Source organism: Myodes glareolus, chromosome 21, assembly GCF_982192425.1.
Source record: "Myodes glareolus chromosome 21, mMyoGla1.1, whole genome shotgun sequence".
Lineage (NCBI taxonomy): Eukaryota > Metazoa > Chordata > Mammalia > Rodentia > Cricetidae > Myodes > Myodes glareolus.
Genome location: NC_142046.1, coordinates 19,507,359 through 19,526,016, shown reverse-complemented (window position 1 = coordinate 19,526,016; position 18,658 = coordinate 19,507,359). Strand labels below are relative to the sequence as shown.

Genomic DNA, 18,658 nt, shown 5'->3' with positions numbered 1-18,658 from the left:
GTGGTGAGCAGCACCCCATGGAACTCAAGTCCATCCTGATTGGGCCCTTTGGGGAGAGGCCTGACCTAGGCCAAGGGAGGCAGAACATAGGTTAAGACCAATAAAATATCCCAGAGAAGTCGCTGGAGTCTGGAGCACTGGTGGTGGCTCTAGAGGCAGCCAGATTCTTCCAGCAGGCTGGAACTGTTCAGGTGCTGGGAGGCCAACTTGGGAAGGAGCTGCTCTGGGAAGGGCATATGGTCAGAGGGCCAAGCCACTCCACGGAGTCATGCTGAAAGCACTGGGCTGGCCAAGAGGTACTAGAATGCTGGGGTGGAATGAAGGAGCAGGCAGCTTGACCAGCTAGTCAGAACTCAGGGCTGCCATGATTGGGAACAGTGGCCCAAGGTGAGTCTGCAGGACAAGGTGAGGGTATGGACCATGCAATAATGGTCTGTGTGCAAGGTGAGGCTTCAAGTGAGACCCTGATGTCCAGGAGAGGCTCCCTGGAAGGAGAGGGCTCTGGAGCAGCAAGGCTCCAGATGGGGAGCAGCAGCATGAGAAGGCACAAAGATAAAGTCCAAACCGTGGGCTTCGCCTTCCCATCCAGAGCAGGTCCCCGCCATCTAATTCTGCACCATCAGGTCTAGCCGCCTCTGGGCCTCAAACTCTAGTCCAGACACTTGAAGGCAACAAGAAAGCCTGGTCAGGTTCCACTGGCCTCTTGCACTTGAAGGCCCATGAGCAACAGTCAGCCCGCTTTGACCTCTGCGCCCTCCACAGGGAGCAGGCTGGAGCTGGGGGCTGCTTCTGCCTCTAGGCCTCCGACAGTTTGCACAAATGACACAGGAGGCTCTGGGTGGGGATAATAGCAGGGTGTTTGCCAAGGGAAGGACAGGGGGTAATCCAGTGGAGGCACAGCCTGCAAGTGCACCCGGCCTCCCACGGCCCAGAGTGAACTGCTAATCACTAGCTGGGTCCCAGGAGACAGGGCAGCATTGTGTCACTGTCACACTCGACTCAGCTGCCTTCCCCACCCTCCTGTCCCAGGTCTCTCCCTGCCAGATGGGCTGCTGATTAATGTTGAAGGTCACGGGGCCCAGAGACTCCCGCAAAAAGCCTGTCCTGGTCTTGCATCTGCTTGTTTTCCTTAACACAAGAACATCCTGAATGCATGTCAAACAAAGTTGGGAGATGAACCACACACCAAGGCAAGCATGATATGGCCCTCATCACTGCCATGCATGTCTTCTTAGGCCCCAACACAGGAAGGAGCATTAAGAGGTGCAAGCAGCTCATGGGGGGGGGGCTCTTCTTGGATCACTCTTCTTTCTTCCAAGCCTCTGAGCAGAACCCCACAGGTTCATGGCTGCACTGAGCAGCCAGTTCTGCTACGAAAGCCATGCCTCAGGGCTTGACTTGACACTAGCTCACAGGATGGAAGCCACCAGTGCTACCCAGGAGCAGGCAACAGAGGAGGAAGTAGTGTAGCTCTGAGGAACAGAAACTGCTCAGGGCCACAGGGATGAGGTGACAGAAGAGGAAGGAAGCTCCTGAGGCTGGGGTCCCAGAGCCACAGAGTTGTTCTGAATTCAGAAAAGGACAACAGGAGCCAAGGCCCAGCACCTGGAAGTGACGGCTGTTTGCTGACAAGGAGCATGCCAGACTTGGGGTTCCAGGTGGATGGGGTAACTTCTGGGAGACGGGAGTCCACAGCTGCAGGAGTGTACAAGTCAGTGTTATGTCCAAATCTATGGGGTCCCCACAAAAGCAAACATAGGAGACTGAGTCCCATATGTAAAAGCAAAGAGCCTTTATTTTAATCAAGTTTGCAAACTTGGTCTCTCTGCATGTCCAACATATTGGAATATCTGGAGAGCCTTGAGCTCAATTAGAATTGTTTTGTTTTGGTTTATGTATACAGTGTTCTGCTGAAAGACCTGGATAAATCCAGATCCCTCTAGCAGAAAAAAATAGAGCCAAAAATCTAAGCAGGGAGAGAAGAATCAAAAATCTAGATTAGATGGTTCAGTGACTCTGTTTCAGGAACTAGCTGAAGATAAAGTTAGATTATAATCTTGAGAATAATCTTGAGAAACAGGGAGTGATTATCATTGGTATTTTTGGGATTTTTCAATGATCATTGGTATTTTCCAATGACACCCTCCCTACCCCCTTTGGATTATTGTGTTATGGTTTCTTCCCTTAAATACCCTTTCTCCCAGCTACTCGGGGTCGAACTCTCTACCCCTATGTGGAGCACTGGTTCCTGTCCTGTCAATAAACCTCGTGAGTTCCTGGGTGGGTGGGGTCGTGTTATCCTGAGACTTGAGTGAGAGTCTCCCGGCTTGGGGGGGATGTCGTCTTTCACTGCCTTCATGTACACCTGCAGGCCAGAAGAGGGCACCAGATCTCATAGACGGTTGTGAGCCACCATGTGGGTGTTGGGAATTGAACTCAGGACCTCTGATAGAGCAGTCAGTGCTCTTAACCTCTGAGCCATCTCTCCAGTCCTAGAATTGGGTTTTTATAGTAGTTAAGGTGGGGGTGAGGGGGTTCAGGACCTCTGATTGGCTGACATCTGTCTAGGGGTGTCCTGGTGAATGTGTACTGGCAGGTGATCCTATCTACAGCGGTTGGAATGCCAGGCATTTCCTTTGAATAGTCTGTTCTTGGGTGGGGGTCAGGTAATCTCAGTTTGTGGTTCCTCCTGCAGCCAGGCATTGCCTCAGGGTAAACTACTGAGCCTCAGGCCTCTATTAATTTTATCAATGGCCAAGTTCTACTCTGGCAAAGAACTTCCTTTGGGTGACCTGTCCATATTTAGCTTATTATGGCTGGCTCCCACATTCCTCCCTTCACAAGCAGCGAGACAGGACCCAATCTTGGGTCCTGCTTGCCCCTGGCAGCCAGTGTTGCACTGGGTCATCTCACCCAGTGGTCAGTGTTGTTGTAATCCAGGTAGAGACCTCATGGTGTCTTGGGTTACTGTTAGGATCTCGGAGTCTCTGTCTAACGTAATAAGTTTTTTAGTCATTATTTTAAACACCATATTCTGTAGATCTCTGAAGTATGAGGGCTGCCAATGTAATTATTCAGTCACAGATAAGGCTGCACTTCCGGGTTCTAAAGGCAGGCACGTGCGGACAGGCCCTCGGGCACAAAAGGCCCCACGTGACCCATGTGCACGCATGCGTGGTTACATCCACATATGACTCAGCTAAACCCTTGCACACATGTGTGAGTAGCCCGTCATCTGTGTCACCAGGGTGACAGTCACACCAACCCCCTGTGCGCATGTGCTAGGCAGCTTTTAAAAGCTGGACGCACCATCCTGCGCGCTCACTCGCGCTCTCTCCCTCTCTTCCCCCACCGATCCCCAGGCCTGTACGTACCCCCATCTAATAAACTCCTGAGAGGGTTTGTTGCGTGTTGCGTGCTTCCTTTTCACTTGCGCCAGGTAATTTCAGCCTAGGCACATCAATTGGACAAACCCTGCTTTTTACGGCCTGCTTTAAGTTTGACCTTGAAAACATACACAGGGAACTAAGTGAGGCCCATTCCTGTAACCTACCACATCAGCATTTTAAAGATAACTGACTAACCGAACTCACAGAAATCCACCTGCCTCTGCCTTCTGAGTGCTGGGATTAAAGGCATGCGCCACCACCGTCCGGCAAGTTAGCGGCTTTTACAAGACTAGAACTCCATACTCTGTAAAACTCATTTCGAGGGTAAGCACAGAACAAGTTTACTTCTCGCTGTTAATGCTTGTTAAGGCAAGGAACAGGTCCCAAGGTGAACTGGGAAGAGGAGGGAGTCTAATAGCTAGCATTGCCCTAGGGTAATCTCAGCTTGTGGATCCTCCTGCAGCCAGGCATTGCCTCAGGGTAAACTACTGAGACTCCAGCCTCTTATTAATTTTATCAATGGCCAAGTTCTACTCTGGCAAAGAACTTCCTTTGGGTGACCTGTCCATATTTAGCTTATTAAAGCTGGTCCCCACAGTCAGCTCTGCTCAATCTTGCCAGGGAGGGTGACAGGCGGTTCAGCAGCCTCTGGATCAGTATCAGGGCATCCTTCAGGCTTGCGGCGTACCTCCTCTCCTCGGGCAGTTAGGATTTCTTCAATGTTCCTGCAGGACAGGAAGGCAGCCTTAGTTCTGTACTGGGCTCCCTCAAGGGCATCCCATGGTCAGTTTGGGCCTGGAACACTTGTCCCAGAACCTCACAGGTACCTAATGCACCTTCACCAAATCTGTGTGTCAGGAAGTGCCACCTCACAACTCAGCAAGCAGGATGTCATCTCCCCTGCAGTGTAACCCCAGGGGCCTCGGCCATGCCTCTTGCCAGCTAGCCATCCCTGCAGTTCTGTCCTGTTCCTACGAATCAGAGCTGAGATTTTTCTGCAGCACAGGTCCAACCAGTGAACCCAGAGACCCAAGGTCTGCATGCTTATCTCAGGTTCTCTCCTCTGTGGCTCTGCCCACACTCCTGCCACTAATCCCTCCTCACAGGTCGACGCTAAAAAGCCATGAGGCAGTCATAGACTCATCCTCCTGGCCCTCCGCACTGCCCTCCGAAAAGTGGGAGTACCAACTGAAGTCTAGCACCCACTCCACAGTCTGACACATACCCATTTGCCCTGAGTTGGCAAAGGATAAAAGGCCTCCATTAGAAAGTAAAAATGCCCCAGCAAAATTCTTCAAAGACCTCAAAAGAACAGTATTCAACTTCATTTGGAAAAAACAAAAAAACAAAAAAAAAAAACAAAACAAAAAACCCAGGATAGCCAAAACAATCCTGTACAATAAAAGAATTTCTGGAGGCATCATAATCCCTGACTTCAAACTCTACTACAGAGCTACTGAAAACAGCCTGGTATTGGCAAAAGAGCAGACAGGAGGACCAATGGAACTGAATAGAAGACCCAGATATCAATCCACACATCAAACACCTGATCTTTGATAAAAGAAGAAAAAATAGGGACTGGAGAGATGGCTCAGCGGTTAGGAGCTCTTCCAAAGGTCCTGAGTTCAATTCCCAGCAACCACATGTTAGCTCACAACCATCTGTAATGAGGTCTGGTGCTCTCTTCTGATCTGCAAGCATACACGCAGACAGAATATTGTATACATAAGAAAAGAAGGAAGGAAGGAAGGAGGAAGGAGCAAGAAATATCAAATGGAAAAAAGAAAGCATATTTAACAAGTGGTGATGGCATAACTGGATAGCAACATGTAGAAGAATGAAAATAGACCCATATCTACCATCATGCACAAAAACTCAAGTCCAAATGGATCAAAGACCTCAACATAAAGCCAGTCACACACTGAACCTTAAAGAAGAGAAAGTGGGAAGTACACTTGAACGCATTGGCACAGGAAACCACTTCCTAAATAGAACCCCAGCAGCACAGACACTGAGAGAAACAATTAATAAATGGGACCTCCTGAAACTGAAAAGCTTCTGTAAAGCAAAGGACTCGGTCAACAAGACAAAACGGCAACCTACAAAATGGGAAAAGATCTTCAATAACCCATCAGACAGAGGGCTGATTGAAAAAATATACAAAGAACTCAAGAAATTGGACACCAAAAGATCACATAATCCAATAAAAAAAAATGGAGTACAGAGAACTCTCAACAGAGGAATCTAAAATGACTGAAAGACACTTAAGGAAATGTTCAACATCCTTAGTCATCAGAGAAATGCAAATCAAAACAACTCTGAGATTCCATCTTACAGCTGTGAGAATGGCCAAAATCAAAAACACTGATGACAACTTATGCTGGAGAGGTTGTGGGAATGTAAGCTGGTACAACCCCTTTGGATGTCAGTGTGGTGATTTATTAATTAATTGTTAGGAAACAACCTTCCTCAAGACCCAGTAATACCACTTTTGGGTATATATCCAAAGGATGCTCAATCGTGCCACAAGGACATGTGCTCAACTATGTTCATGGCAGCTTTGTTAGTCATAGCCAGAACCTGGAAACAACCTAAATGCCCCTCCACCGAAGAATGAATAAGAAAAATGTGGTACATTTACACAATGGAGTACTACACAGCAGAAAAAAACAACGACAGCTTGAATTTTGCAGGAAAATGGATGGAGCTAGAAAACATTATTTTGAGTGAGGTAACCCAGACACAGAAAGACAATTTTCACATGTACTCACTCATAGGTGGTTTTTAAACATAAAGCAAAGAAAGCCAGTCTATAAACCACAATCCCAGAGAACTTAGACAACAATGAGGACACTAAGAGAGACTTACATAGATATAATCTACATGGGAAGTAGAAAGTATAAAAAGACAAGATCTCTTGAGTAAACTGGGAGCATGGAGACCTTGGGAGGGTTGAAGGGGGGAAGGGAGAGGCAGGGAGGGGAGCAGAGAAAAATGTAGAGCTCAATAAATATCAATTAAAAAAAAGAAAGTAAAAATGCAGCTGGGCAGTAGTGGCACACACCTATAATCCCAGTACTCGGGAGGCAGAGGCAGGTGGATCTCTGTGAGTTCGAGGCCAGCTTGCCCTATAAGAGCTAGTTCCAGAACAGGCTCCAAAGCTACAAAAAAAATCCTGTTTTGAGACCCCCATCCTCCCCCCCCCAAGAAAGTAAAAATGAAAAAAAAAGTGAAAAAGGAAGTCTGGACAGATGGATCAATAGTTAGGTGCACTGACTGCACTTCCAGAGGTCCTAAATTCAATTCCCAACTACCACAGGGTGGCTCACAACTGTCTTATAGTGGGATCTGATGCCCTCTTCTGGCATAAAGTTGTACATACAGATAGAGCACTCAAACATAAAATAAATAAATCTTTAAAGAAAGAAAGTAAAAAGGCCATTGGAGAGATCAGAGGTCAGGCAGGCAGTGGCAGAGGTGGAGCCACGGAACTAGAGATATAGCTTGCCACATTTGGGGGTTATTCATGGTTTATCTAAAGTTCAAATTCAAGTTTCTAGATCCACATGGAAGCTGGGCTGTCTAGTGAAGCCAGGCAAGGCTCCTGAAGGGCCACACTGTAATGATCTATCCTGTCCCTTTAAGAGACAAGCCACGCCCAGTCCCTCTCCAGTCAACTGAGGCAGGCAGATCTTCATCTTCCTTCCTGCTTGCAGCCTGAGTCTCTTCCTTTTTCCGTCTCCTTCTCAAAGAAGCATCTTCTGTCTCTCCCCACTTTTCCACACTTCTCCCCTTTCCCCCTCCGTTCTCCCTCCCTCCCCTGGCTGCTCTCGGGACCTGCTGCCCACTGCCTCTGCTCGGGGACCTGCAGCGTTTCTGCTGCTGCAGCCGCCAGGGATCCGCAGCATTTTACTTAATCCATAACACACAATCCTGCTGCCTCCTATCCCACCCAGCTGGCCTTACCTCTTCCCCTGCAAGTCAGAGAACCAGCCTAGGTTGTCGGCGATGACGTGGTTGTTCTGGCAACCAGGGCACTTAACGAGGACCACAGTTTTGTGATAGGCCAACTTTGATATGTGATGGGATGACCGAGTCCCACAGACCTAGTTGGGTTGGAGAGGTGGTCAGGCCAGGTACACACAAGAAAGCCCCCTCCCGAGGGCTTACCAACCTGAGGGACAACCCAAACTCTGTCCCAGATGGTCCCACCTAGGAGAGATCCCAGTTACTTCCTACCCAGAACGCCTGTCCCCAGGTAACCTTAACCATCCCTGGAAGCTTCTGTCCCTCCATCCCTTCCCAGTCCTTCCGCAGAAGACCCCGGCCCCTTCCAGGCCCGAAGGTTACTTCCAGTCCCTTCTCTGAGAACCACGCTCCTTCAGGAATTGAACCAGCGCCAGGTTCTCTCGGCCGCGCCTACCTTGCAGGTGCAGTCGAGCTGGTAATGGCTCGACTCCACGCGCCCCAGCGTGGCCTTAGGCTTGGGTTCTGGCGCGGAGCTCGAACTCCGCCAGCCCCAGGGCCAGCCCCGCCGGCTCTCCGCGGTCGTCAGGCGAGTCCCGGCATCCCAAAGTCGCCCCGGCCCGAGATTCCGGGTCCGCACACTACGCAGTAGTGCAGGCACACGGCTCAGTGCTGTCCGCAACATCCCGTCTGCGGTCCTCGGCCGAACCCTTTTGCCACCCCGTGCTACAGAGTTGGAACTAGGCGCTGCGGCCGGAAGCGGCCCTCTTCGGCTTCCGTTGCCGCCGGGCGCGCTGCGCTCTGTCGCCCCCTGGTGTCCCTCCGAGTGCACATCCACCCAACAGGTTCGGCTTGGTGGTCATTTTATTTAGCTGTATTTTCCAACACTTGTACAACACATGTGTAACATACAGTAAAAAAAAATGCAGCATCCCTTCACAATTACACAGATGCTCAGCCTCGGTGCGGCCCGCTAGGAGCCCTCGGTGTCGGTATTGTCGCTGCCAGTGGTGTTCTCGCGGTCCCCCTCGTCCTGTCGCCAGCTGTTCTGCATCTTGCGGAGCGCCCGTTTCCTATGGGACCCGCAGTGTGAGCAGGTACACGCCAGTACCCCACCCTTCCAGGTCGTCCTGCCCGCCGCCCCACACCTGCGGTAGTTCTCGAAGCTCTCCTTGAGGCGCCGCCGCTCCTTCTCCGGGGGTTCACTGCTGCTGGGCCCTGTGCCCTGCAGAAGGAACGGGGCCGGCAGCTAGACACTGTGGCCTTCCCAGGGCCGCCCTGGGACTCTAGCAAGTGTGAAGCCTAGCCAGCTGGATGTGGGGCCTGATAGACTCCAGGCTGAGCGAGCATGGGGAAACTACCCCTTTAGCCAGACTGACTAGATGACTTCTTTGTTATGGAATATTACTTTAACTATGTGAAGATGTGTTACGTTTGTTTAGGTTGCAGAATATTACTTTAACTATGTAAAGATATGTTGCCTTTGTTTATGCTGAATTTGTCTAGTTATGTAAAGATGTGTTGCTGCTTTACCTTGTCTCCCTAAGGCACCTAACTGATCTAATAACAAGCTGAACGGCCAATAACTAGACATTAGAGGGATTGGTGGGGCTGGCAGGGAGAGAGAATGAGTAGGAGGAGGAATCTAGACTTGAGAGAGAACAGAGTGAGGGAGAAAGACAGACAGTCAGGTAGCTGCCAGACAGACAGACACAGAGGAAGCAGGAAAAATAGGACATACAAAATGAAAAGTTAAAAGCTCCGAGGCAAGGGGCTGGAGAGATGGCTCAGAGGTTAAGAGCACTGGCTGTTCTTCCACAGGTCCTTCAATTCCCAGCAACCACATGGTGACTCACAACCATCTATAATGAGATCTGGTGCCCTCTTCTGGGGTGCAGGTACACATGCAGGCAGAACACCTTATACTAAATAAATAAATCTTAAAAAAAAAAAAAGCCCCAAGGCAAAATGTAGATGAAGAGAAACAGGCTAAATTAAATTATAAGAGCTAGTGGGACAAACATAAGATAAGGCCAAGCATCATAACTAATAATAAGTTTCCGTGTCATTTGGAGCTGGTTGGCAACCCTGAGAAAGTCTGTTACAATTCCTCCCCTGTAGGAGTGTCCTTTTGTTATTGCCCCACCCCATCCAAGCACCCCACATCATCTAGGGTTCTGTCCACGAAGAGGGCCTCCTCTTCATGTACCAAACACTACCCAAATGTTACACCCCATGCATGCACTGCAAAGACCTTGTGATCTGCAGCTGTTTGGGGGTACAAGCAGAGTCACCTTCTTCCCCAAGATCAGCCATCGAGTAACCAGGACTCGAGGGGGCCCAGTCAGCCTTACATGGGTTTGTGAAAGCGGCTCCTTGCTCTGAGCCACAAAGGGCTGCTCTGGGCTCTCTCTGTCTGCCAGGACACCTGAAAGGAAGAGCTGTACTTGTGGGGTGCCCATCCTGCATGGCCACTACCTCCCTCTGCTAACAATCCAGCTAGCACTAGCCCAGGCCAGTGAAGACTGCATTTTCCAGACAGGCCAAGCCAGCCCTAGGCTGCCAGGAGCTCTCAACAGGGCTCCTACCATCACCCACCCAACCTTCCAAGCTGACTGTCACCAAACATACAAGGATGGATGGGTAGGAAAGACTCCCGGTCCCCAGGATAGTTTGCTCATGCATGTCCTAGGCCATGTCCCTGTTGGCTTGGCAACATTTATGTGTTTAGTGGTTCCCATGGGTGGGGTGGGAGCAGCCTCAGTGGAGAGCTCAGGACTTCTGGAGGTGAGAGCAAGTACACTATATTAGTTAGACCAGACTAGGTGGCCAACCCAGCATGCCCAAGGTCCTGGCTTTCAGGCAGGTGTCCAGAGAGGGCTATGAACATCAAGAAACAGTTATATCCAAGGAGGACTCAGGATGTGAGAGCAACCAGCAGACCCTCCTCCTTCCCCTCTCATTTTCATGGTGTCTAACCCCTGGCATGCCTTGCAGGGAGCTGGCTATTCTTGGGTTCTCCTCCTTTTGTGCCCACATGGAGCTCAGTGGCCTAAAGTTGGGTCTTGGGGGCTGCAGTGGGTGACCCACCTCCACACTTCTCCATCCGCACCACTTGTTCCCCTTTTGCCTCTGGTGAGAGCCTGGGCTGAGACTGAGCTGAGGAAGTCTATTTGACTTCTCAAGGAAGCTCTCAGGGCTCCTTCCTGCACCAGACACTTCCCCCCCCCCCCGCCACCTCCCATCTCCAGCTACTTCAGAACACTCTGTTCTCATCAGCTCCCCCAATTGCCATCTCCAGGACTAATGAGCCAACCATCAGACCAGAGGAGGGTCCTGTCCAGCAGCCTGCTACTGTGACTAGCATACACCCCATCTCCTTGCTTGCTGCTCTATCTATAGCGCCATTCCTTACCTCCTCATTGAGAACACCTGGATACTGGTTATTCAATCCCTCTGCAGGGGGAAGGCTGGTAGGGAAAGATGGGCCTAGGCAAGATGGGGGCTCCACACTCACTGCCGTCTGAACCACAGACCCTGAGACCTGAGCCCCAGGTTCAAATCAGATTCCTTATTTTCCGCCTGTGTTAGCCTAACCAGTTAGCCCTTCACCGCTGCCACTCCCTGCCTCAGTTTCTCTGTCCTTGCAGTGGTGTGACTACTGAGACAGAGTAAGTCACACAGCTTTGTGTGCTGAGGATGGGCCAGGGTTCTGGGAGGCCCAGGAGAGTATAGCCCATGCGCCTCTGGGCTAAGGGAGGGTCTGGCGGTGCATGGTACCCCCACCTGCTCACCTTTGTCTGAGAGCTGGGAATCCTCCTCCAGGTCCTGAGGCAGGGAGAGCTTCCAGACAGAGACAGTGCCACCCAGTTAGGCCATCCATGCTACAAGCCACCATTGCTCTTCCAGGACTAGATGTGACCTACCCCACTGCCCACTTGATCACTGTCACCCCTCCGCACAGAGGTCTTTGGGGGCTCAGTCCCAGTCGGGCCGACAGGTAAAGGGAACCCTAGCATGAAGTTCCTGTCCTAAGAGGCCAGGGTGTGAGCATTGGACTGCCCAAAATGGGAGAGAAGGGACAGTCCAGTTCGGGTGAACAGGACCACGTGGGAGATGAGTGTGGGGTCGGAGGGAGGTCGGAGGCCAGGGAGAGGCCCACTCTGTGCCCGCCCATTGGATTGCACTCACTTCCTGGGAGTTCCTGGGTGAAGTATCCTCCAAGTCAGAGCTCTGAGGCCACAGAAAAGGGAATGGGTCAGTGAGCTTCAGGGTTTCTAAGCACCTGGACATGGGGTGAGCAGGGCATAGGGAGGGCCCCATCCCAGCCCCATCCTCTAGGGAGGCCCTGAGTGTATCCGAGTCATGCCAGCAACCTCTTTAGGACCCTGACCCAGAATGTCTGCCTTTCTTTAACACTACCCCGCCAAGCCACCTGGAGGTTACGCCTGGGTCAGCCCTGCGTGCTAATTGGACCTTGAGTTACATACATCTATGTCTGTCGTTCCAGCATGAGCTCCAAAGAGGAAAAGGGACTCAGGAAGGCCCAGGCATTTTTGGAAGCCACAAGTAGGGCACCAGCCATGCCAGGCTAGGATTGGGGATGCCCCTAGGCCGATGATCCCTCTTGGAGTCTTGCACCGAGCACGGGTCCTCCCCAGCTCCCTCACTGCTCAGACCACCCCAGGCAGAGCAGACGCAGGACCTACCAGGATGAGCATGTCCATCTGTTGCTGCCTGAGCCTGACCTCGGCAGCCAGTAACCGGCCCTCGCTCTGGAACAGCTGCAGCTGCAGCTCGTCCGCCTTCTCGCCCAGCTCTCGAACCTGCTTTCGCAGCGCGTCTTTCTCCTGAAAGCTCTGGGCACACTGTGTGTGCAGTTCTTCCCGCGAGGTCATAGCCTGTAGGGATAGGAGGGGCCAAGAGACCTGACCAGTGAGGCTCTTGGCTTTTATTTGGCAGTAGAGACCCCAGACTCTACCAAAGGTCCCAGCTAGATGTCAGCCACCCTGTTGAGCAGTTGGAGCTGTTGAAATGGAGGGATTCTTAAAGCAGTCAGGGCTCTCAGTACAAAGGAACAGACACTGGGTGGGGTAGCACATGCCCAGTATCCTTGCATTTGGGAGGTGGAAACAGAATCAGTAGTTCAAGGTCCTCTTTGGACATTGTTTGAGTTTGAGGCAAGACTACGTAAGACACTGTCTCAGAACAATCAAAAATAAATAAATAAAGTTAATTTTAAAAGTAAAACTCCACAAAGAAGCAACTGAAAATCTCCATGATTGATACTCAAGGCAGTTCCTAGGGAAGTCCAGCTAAGGCATCAGACATCCCGAGTAGATAGCATGTGTCTCTGTTCCACCCATGCAGCATGTTTTTGTAAGTCCTGGATGCAGCTTGACATCAAGAACACGATCAATGCTTGGTGGTGACGGCACACACCTTTAATCCCAGCACTAGGGAGGCAGACAGAGCTCTGTGAGTTCAAGACCAGCCTGGACTACAGCGTGAGCTCCAGGACAGACAGGACTATACAGAGAAACCTTGTCTTGAAAAAGAAAAGGAAAAGAAAGGAAGAGAAATAAAAAAGAACATGATTGATGACTCTTCTTAAAATGAACACTATTGTTTCCCGGGAGAAAGTTCCATTATCCCAAGCTGGCCTAAAATTTACTGTGCAGCAGAGGATGGCCTTGAATTTCTGATCCTCCTGCCTCTACAAAGCCTGGGGTTACAGGCATGTGCCACCAAACCTGGCTCAGTTGCTACTACCTTTTGTTGATTTTGGCTTTTTGAGACAAGGTCAAACTGGCTCAGAACTCACTGTGTAATCCAGGCTGGCCTTAAACTCACAGTATTTATTTTGTCTCAACTTCCAAGTGCTAGAATTGCAGGTATGAGCTACTACTATTATTGCCTATGCCAGGGAGCTACCACCAGCTCTTCCTACCCAATGCCCTGCCCTCCACCCCCCACTTGTGCAGCTAGCAACTTCCTCTCCCCTACTGAAGTCTCCAACTTTGTCCTTACCCTAACCAGCACAGGGGCCGCTGGGACTCCCCTGCTTCATAAGTTCTTTCTGTGAGAAAGACAGGCTTTCCTGTGTTTGTTGAGACGCCCCAGGTTCTACCTTTTAAAGTTACCTCCAAGTATAAACAAATAAAAACTGCTTTGACCACAGCTCCAAAAGCTGCTACACTGGCACCGCAACACGTCTCTCGCTCTCATCTTCTGAACACAAACGTGGCGCCTACCTGGTCCCGCTCAATGGAGACCTCTTCCATCTGCTGCAGGATAGCCTCGATCCGGTCCTTGTACATCTTGGCATCCTTGCGCAAGGCCAGGCACTGCAGCTCAAACAGCTCCTTTTCCTCCATGCACTATGGGGAGCGCCACTCAGCCTCACCCACTCTCCACTGCCCACCCGACCCCTGCGCTGGACTCAGGACAACAGCTCCAAAGTACACAGGATCAGGCTAGCTGGGATGATGGGAAGGGCGCTGGAGTCCCAGGCCACAGCCGGCCAGCTTGGTCTGAGACCATGGCCTCAGCCACCACTGGTCACATTGTAACCCAAAGGGTGACCCTAGCTGTGGACATGACGCTACCGTGCCCCAGGAATTGGTGAAGGGGAGATAGTGAGGTAGATCCCGGACCCCACCTTCGGTGTACCCAGTGGGCATTGCTTGCCTTCCCTGGTCTCTCACCCGGGTCCGGAGGGCCTCAGCCTGGCGGAGGTCCTTGCGTAGGGAGAAGATGGTGTTGGCCTGCTCCTGGTGCTCCTTCAGGGCCTGGCGCCAGTCCTCCTCCAGCACCTGAATGTAGGGGCTGTTCCTGTCCAGCTTCCCCTCCTGGAGGTGGCAGAGGGCAACAAGCCTGGCCACTACAGTTGTACCACCTGGTGTGCCCAGCTTGAAGCCCCCGCAGAAATGAAGCCTGGTGTGCACTGCTGGTTGCCCTACCTGGACAGAGACCTCCAACTCTTGCACCCGGGCCTGCAACAGGTCCTTTTCCTGCTGCAGCTCCCACATCAGCTCCTGGCTAGGCCGCTGCTCCATGGCGTGCCTGAGCTTCAGCGTGTGTTTCCGCTCCACCTTGCAGTCATCCTCCGCCTTCATGAGGCTGTGCCTCAGCCGGTCCACCTGTGGGAGGTCCAGTCAGTCAGTGGCAGGCTCCTCCAGACCCCACCCTCCTGCAGCCGGGGCCAGCGATCACCTCAAGCTGCAGGTCACGGTTGCGCATGAGCGCGGAGCCCTTCTCTTCACTCAGATGCGCTAGGCGCTTGGCCAGGTCGTAGTTCTCGTCCTTGCAGCGCTTCAGCTCTCGGCTGCTGAGCTCGCACTCTTCCTTGAGCCGCTGGACGCGCTCCTGGTGTTTCCGCAGAAGGCTGTCCTTCAGCCGCAGCTCCTTGATGAAGTCGTCCTTGGAGTTCAGAAGTGCCGTCAGGTCCTGGACCTTCTTCTGCAGCTTCATGACCTCTGTCATCAGCAGCTGCGTCAGGCCCGACTCCCCTGATGCATCTGGGGACCACGCAGGGTCAGATGGAGCCTGTGGCTGTCACCTGCAGACCCTGAGCTTGTCCTCGTCCAGGAGTGTGTGCTTGAAAACCAGCCGTGTGGGGGCAGAGGGAGCAGTGCTGGTCTCCCACAGAGAGAAAGCTGGTGGGAAAGCTCCCTCAGGATGAGTGTGTTCACTAGGCCTGGTCTGCCTTGCTGCCCTCACAGATGATCTGACTGGGACCATTCATGTGCCAGTTTCTCTCTCTCTCTCTCTCTCTCTCTCTCTCTCTCTTCCTGGGACAAGGTCTCACTATGTAGTCCAGGCTGGCCTCTAACTCAGAGATCTGTCTGCCTCTCCCTCCAGAGTGCTGGGATTAAAGGTGTGTGCCAGCATGCCTGGCTCTCTACTTTTATAATGGTCTTTATGAGATGACTGAGGACTGATAGGGATGTGGCTACCCCATCAGGAGACAACACTTCTGTCCCCTCTAGAAACTGTAGGATTCTGCCCTTAACTGGATCCCGTGGAAATGGCACTTTGGAGGGGTCACCGCTTCTCAGTGACTATTCTTGGGATGGAAAAAGCAGAGAAAGGTTCTCTTTCTGGAGACCAGCAGGACCTCAACAAGCCAGGGAGCCCTGACCCTGAGCAGCTGAAAGCAGTCACTTGGTACCACTACCCTGATATACACCGTAGGGCTTGTATCAGACCCATTCACTCTGATGTAACTACAGAAGCCGGGACCCAGTGGCACCCGACTCCGCCCACAACACCAACCCACGGCTTGTGCCTCTCACCAATGATCATGGAGAAGACACGTGCTGGCTCCTTGCCAGTGACTTTCCTGTATAACTGCGGGTAGTAGAGTTCCAGACTCTCAAGGAAGGCTACGTAGCCCTTGTGGCCTGTCCGCTGCAGGATGTCCAGGAGCACACCTGCAGGTGGAAGAGACGGGGTCAAGGCCAAGGTCCGGGTAGGTAGACGCTCTGGGGTCCAGGTGGGACGGTGGAGGACTCCTCTGAGAGAGATCCCAAGCTGTGTAACCCCCACCCCTCACTTCTGGGCCCTATCTCGCAGAGGGATCTGGGCCATCACATAACGCACTCTGCGGGACTCAGTCTAGGCAGGGCAGGGTGCTGCCTTCACTCTCAGGGCCTGAACAATGGTAAGAACTCCCCTTCTCTCTGGGCAGCCCCAGGTAAGTGGGAATGACAAGGGGAGTGGACGCTTTCGCTCATATATCCTACGTGGAGATGGAGCTGGGTGGGGACCAGGTCAGGGCAGAGGAGCATGTAGCAGCCTCTGGCCACGCATCTTGGGGATCATGAGGGACTCGGGCCTGCTGGCACGGGAGCAGCCCTCACCCACTTTCCGCTTGCGGATGACCAGGTTGGGGTCACTGAGCACCTGCTCCTCGTCATCAGGGTTCAGGACTTTGCACTGGCGCAGGTAGGGTGTGATCCGCGAGGGGTCGATGACGGAGATGAGCTTCACCCGGAAGCTCTCCAGGGTGCTCCAGCACTCGTCGTCATTCTCGTAGTCTGACATGTCCTCTGTGGGCAGTGCTGACAGCTGGGGAAGAGCAGCGGAGGAAGTGCCCACCTTCCGTTCCTGCTGGGTCTGCAGCGGTCAGCCTACAAGAGGACCCAGGCCTCTGAGTGCCAGGCCACGGCTTTGGGCAGGGACACGGCGGCTCGTTCTAGGGAAATTTGAGGGCTCAGCCTCATCTTTGTTCCGCGGTTTCTGAGGGATAGCCGAGGTGCACGGATAGCCCCTTCTCAGGCCACCCTGTCAAGCTCACCTTCCCCAAGCAGCTGTCCTGCCCCTGTCACCTCAAGCTTTCTTCCTGAGTCACCTGAGTCAGGGAAGGGACAGGTTGGGTCCAAGAGAAAACTCCTTGCACAATGGCTGTCACTAGCTTCTGCCCTCTACCCTAAAGTGCTCTGGCACTCCCTGAAGGTAGATGAAGGTAGGGGGGAGTTTTTGCCCCTAGTAGCCATCCTACATGGCAAGTTCTTGGGTGGCATGGACTCTGGCTGGCCAGCGTCCAGGTTGGGGCTGAGAGGCAGGTTGGTTGGAGGCTTTCTCACTCTGCCAGGGAGCCAGGCCTGTGGTGACTTCCTCATTCTCTGACAGGCCCCGTGTCTTTCAAGCCTTCCGTTGTAGCCAGCCAGTGATGCAACAGCCCCTGGCAGCTGCCCGTGACATGGAGCTATTCCGGGGGGACAAGTGAGGGTTGGTCGTAGGAATATGTCTCTCTCCCTGCCAGGCTGGGTACACAGGAAGGGCAGGCAATGCCATCCAGTCTCCAGACATCTACTATGACTCCCCTCCAGTTTTTCGGGAGCTGGGCACCAGCAAACCCTGTGCTTTTCTGTTCCAGATGACCTCTGGCCTCTGGTCACATGTTGGGGATCAACCAGGTCAGTTGTTCGCAGTGGGAGCACTCATGTGGGACTACCCACTGCTTCCACCATGGACAGGTGACGTCTCAGTGAGCGGCTTCAATGAGTCCGGGACTGAGTGAAGGCAGCCCAGTCTCCAGCCCAGAGAAGCTGGCACCCTAGCCGTGGCCATCTTCAGAAGCACCTTCTTGTGGACATTCCTCGGAACCTTGGGCCAGTCGCCTGCCATTCCAGCCCCATGGCTGGTCACACACACACACATTGGAGGACCATGCTGGGATGAGCAAGGATTAATCAGGCGAAGAGATGAGAATGGAGGCCCCCTGACGGTAGGCGGTAGGTGCTGACTGACTGTTGGGTATAAGCTCCAGAAGAGTCCCAGCAGAGTCACCACAAGCTCCACCCACCTTCCAGAAGTGATATGCTAGCTGAACTTACCTCAGGGTCCTGTGGGAGCCACCTGCCAGCGGGATGCTGCCTGGGCTATGAGCACACCAGAAGCCTGGGTCTCTGGGAGTGTGGGGATGCTCCCTGCCTGGAGAAGGCTGTGCACTTCCTGATGAGTTCTGGCTGACGCCACAGGCCAGCCAGTCCTCCCACAGGAGGACAGCCCCTTCTGGTCTACCTTCTGATTGGCCCATCAAGGAAGAGAACAGAGGGAAGCAGAAGTGCTTAGGGAGCAAAGGAGCCCTCCCTGCCTGCCCACACGCCTAGGATGAGGGGCCTGGGGCGGCAGAGAAGCTGAACATCTGGCATTGTGTGTGGCTGGGTGGTCCCAGGCTCTCCTCCATCCAGGCTTCTGAAAGATATTTTCCAGTATGGCGCCGTGTCTCATACCCTCCCTAACATCTAGGGACAGTGGTACAGGGTAGGTGCGGCAGGACATGGTCACGACTACAGGGTAAAGGGTTTACTCACAGCCCTGAGCTTACATGCTCTGGCCACACCAGAGCCGGTAGTCCACAATATGGCCTTTAGTAGAGATGTGACGCCCCAATAACCTTCATCTCTATCATTAGAGCATTTGCACCCTATGCCTCCTTCTCTTCCAGGACATGGGCTCAACTCAGAGCTAATCCAGGGAGTTGCGAAGCCAACTAAACACCAGGAAGATTGGTCAAAGTCCACAGGCTATAGGCAGCTAGAGTCCTTTATGGACTGTGTGTCACAGCCTCTACTTCAGGGTGGCCCTTCAAGAGTCTGCTTGAGATGGGTGTGGGGACCTGCCAGCCCTGCTCAGCCAGTGTGGCTGTTTGGCAGGTGCTGCTGCCTGGACGGCTGGATTGAGTTAATAAGGCAAAAGCTCCCAGTGCTGCCGTGAGCCCCCAACTGGTCCCTTCCTTTGCGGCTTTCAACCCTTCTGCTGGCTCTTCTTTCTACCCTCTTTGGCCTTTGGGA

General features: G+C 52.7%; 2 protein-coding genes across 7 annotated transcripts; both read right to left on the bottom strand.

The window, feature by feature from the left end:
* Positions 1 to 3,705: 3,705 nt before the first annotated feature.
* On the bottom strand, positions 3,706 to 8,125 carry Dnlz (DNL-type zinc finger). The gene is made up of 3 exons (XM_048452731.3): positions 7,813 to 8,125; positions 7,356 to 7,495; positions 3,706 to 4,114 (listed from the first exon to the last, which is right to left on the bottom strand). Exons 1-3 carry the CDS (start codon positions 8,038 to 8,040, stop codon positions 3,988 to 3,990), a joined length of 495 nt encoding a protein of 164 aa, XP_048308688.2. The 5' UTR covers positions 8,041 to 8,125; the 3' UTR covers positions 3,706 to 3,987.
* A 76-nt stretch (positions 8,126 to 8,201) lies between these two features.
* Card9 (caspase recruitment domain family member 9) lies at positions 8,202 to 17,852 on the bottom strand. Of its 6 annotated transcripts, none has more exons than XM_087899858.1 (13): positions 17,699 to 17,852; positions 16,220 to 16,427; positions 15,653 to 15,790; positions 14,571 to 14,875; positions 14,318 to 14,497; positions 14,063 to 14,206; positions 13,610 to 13,735; positions 12,065 to 12,256; positions 11,547 to 11,588; positions 11,150 to 11,198; positions 9,650 to 9,783; positions 8,504 to 8,580; positions 8,202 to 8,428 (listed from the first exon to the last, which is right to left on the bottom strand). In XM_087899858.1, the coding sequence occupies exons 2-13, from the start codon at positions 16,401 to 16,403 to the stop codon at positions 8,329 to 8,331; spliced, it is 1,671 nt and encodes a 556-aa protein (XP_087755984.1). In that variant the 5' UTR covers positions 16,404 to 16,427; positions 17,699 to 17,852; the 3' UTR covers positions 8,202 to 8,328. The 6 variants fall into 6 exon arrangements, 4 of the variants coding, with proteins under 4 accessions (XP_087755984.1, XP_087755983.1, XP_048308684.3 ...); XM_087899857.1 differs by having other exon boundaries at positions 16,220 to 16,489; positions 17,699 to 17,850; XM_048452727.3 differs by having other exon boundaries at positions 9,710 to 9,783; positions 16,220 to 16,489; positions 17,699 to 17,845.
* Between the last annotated feature and the right edge of the window lie 806 nt (positions 17,853 to 18,658).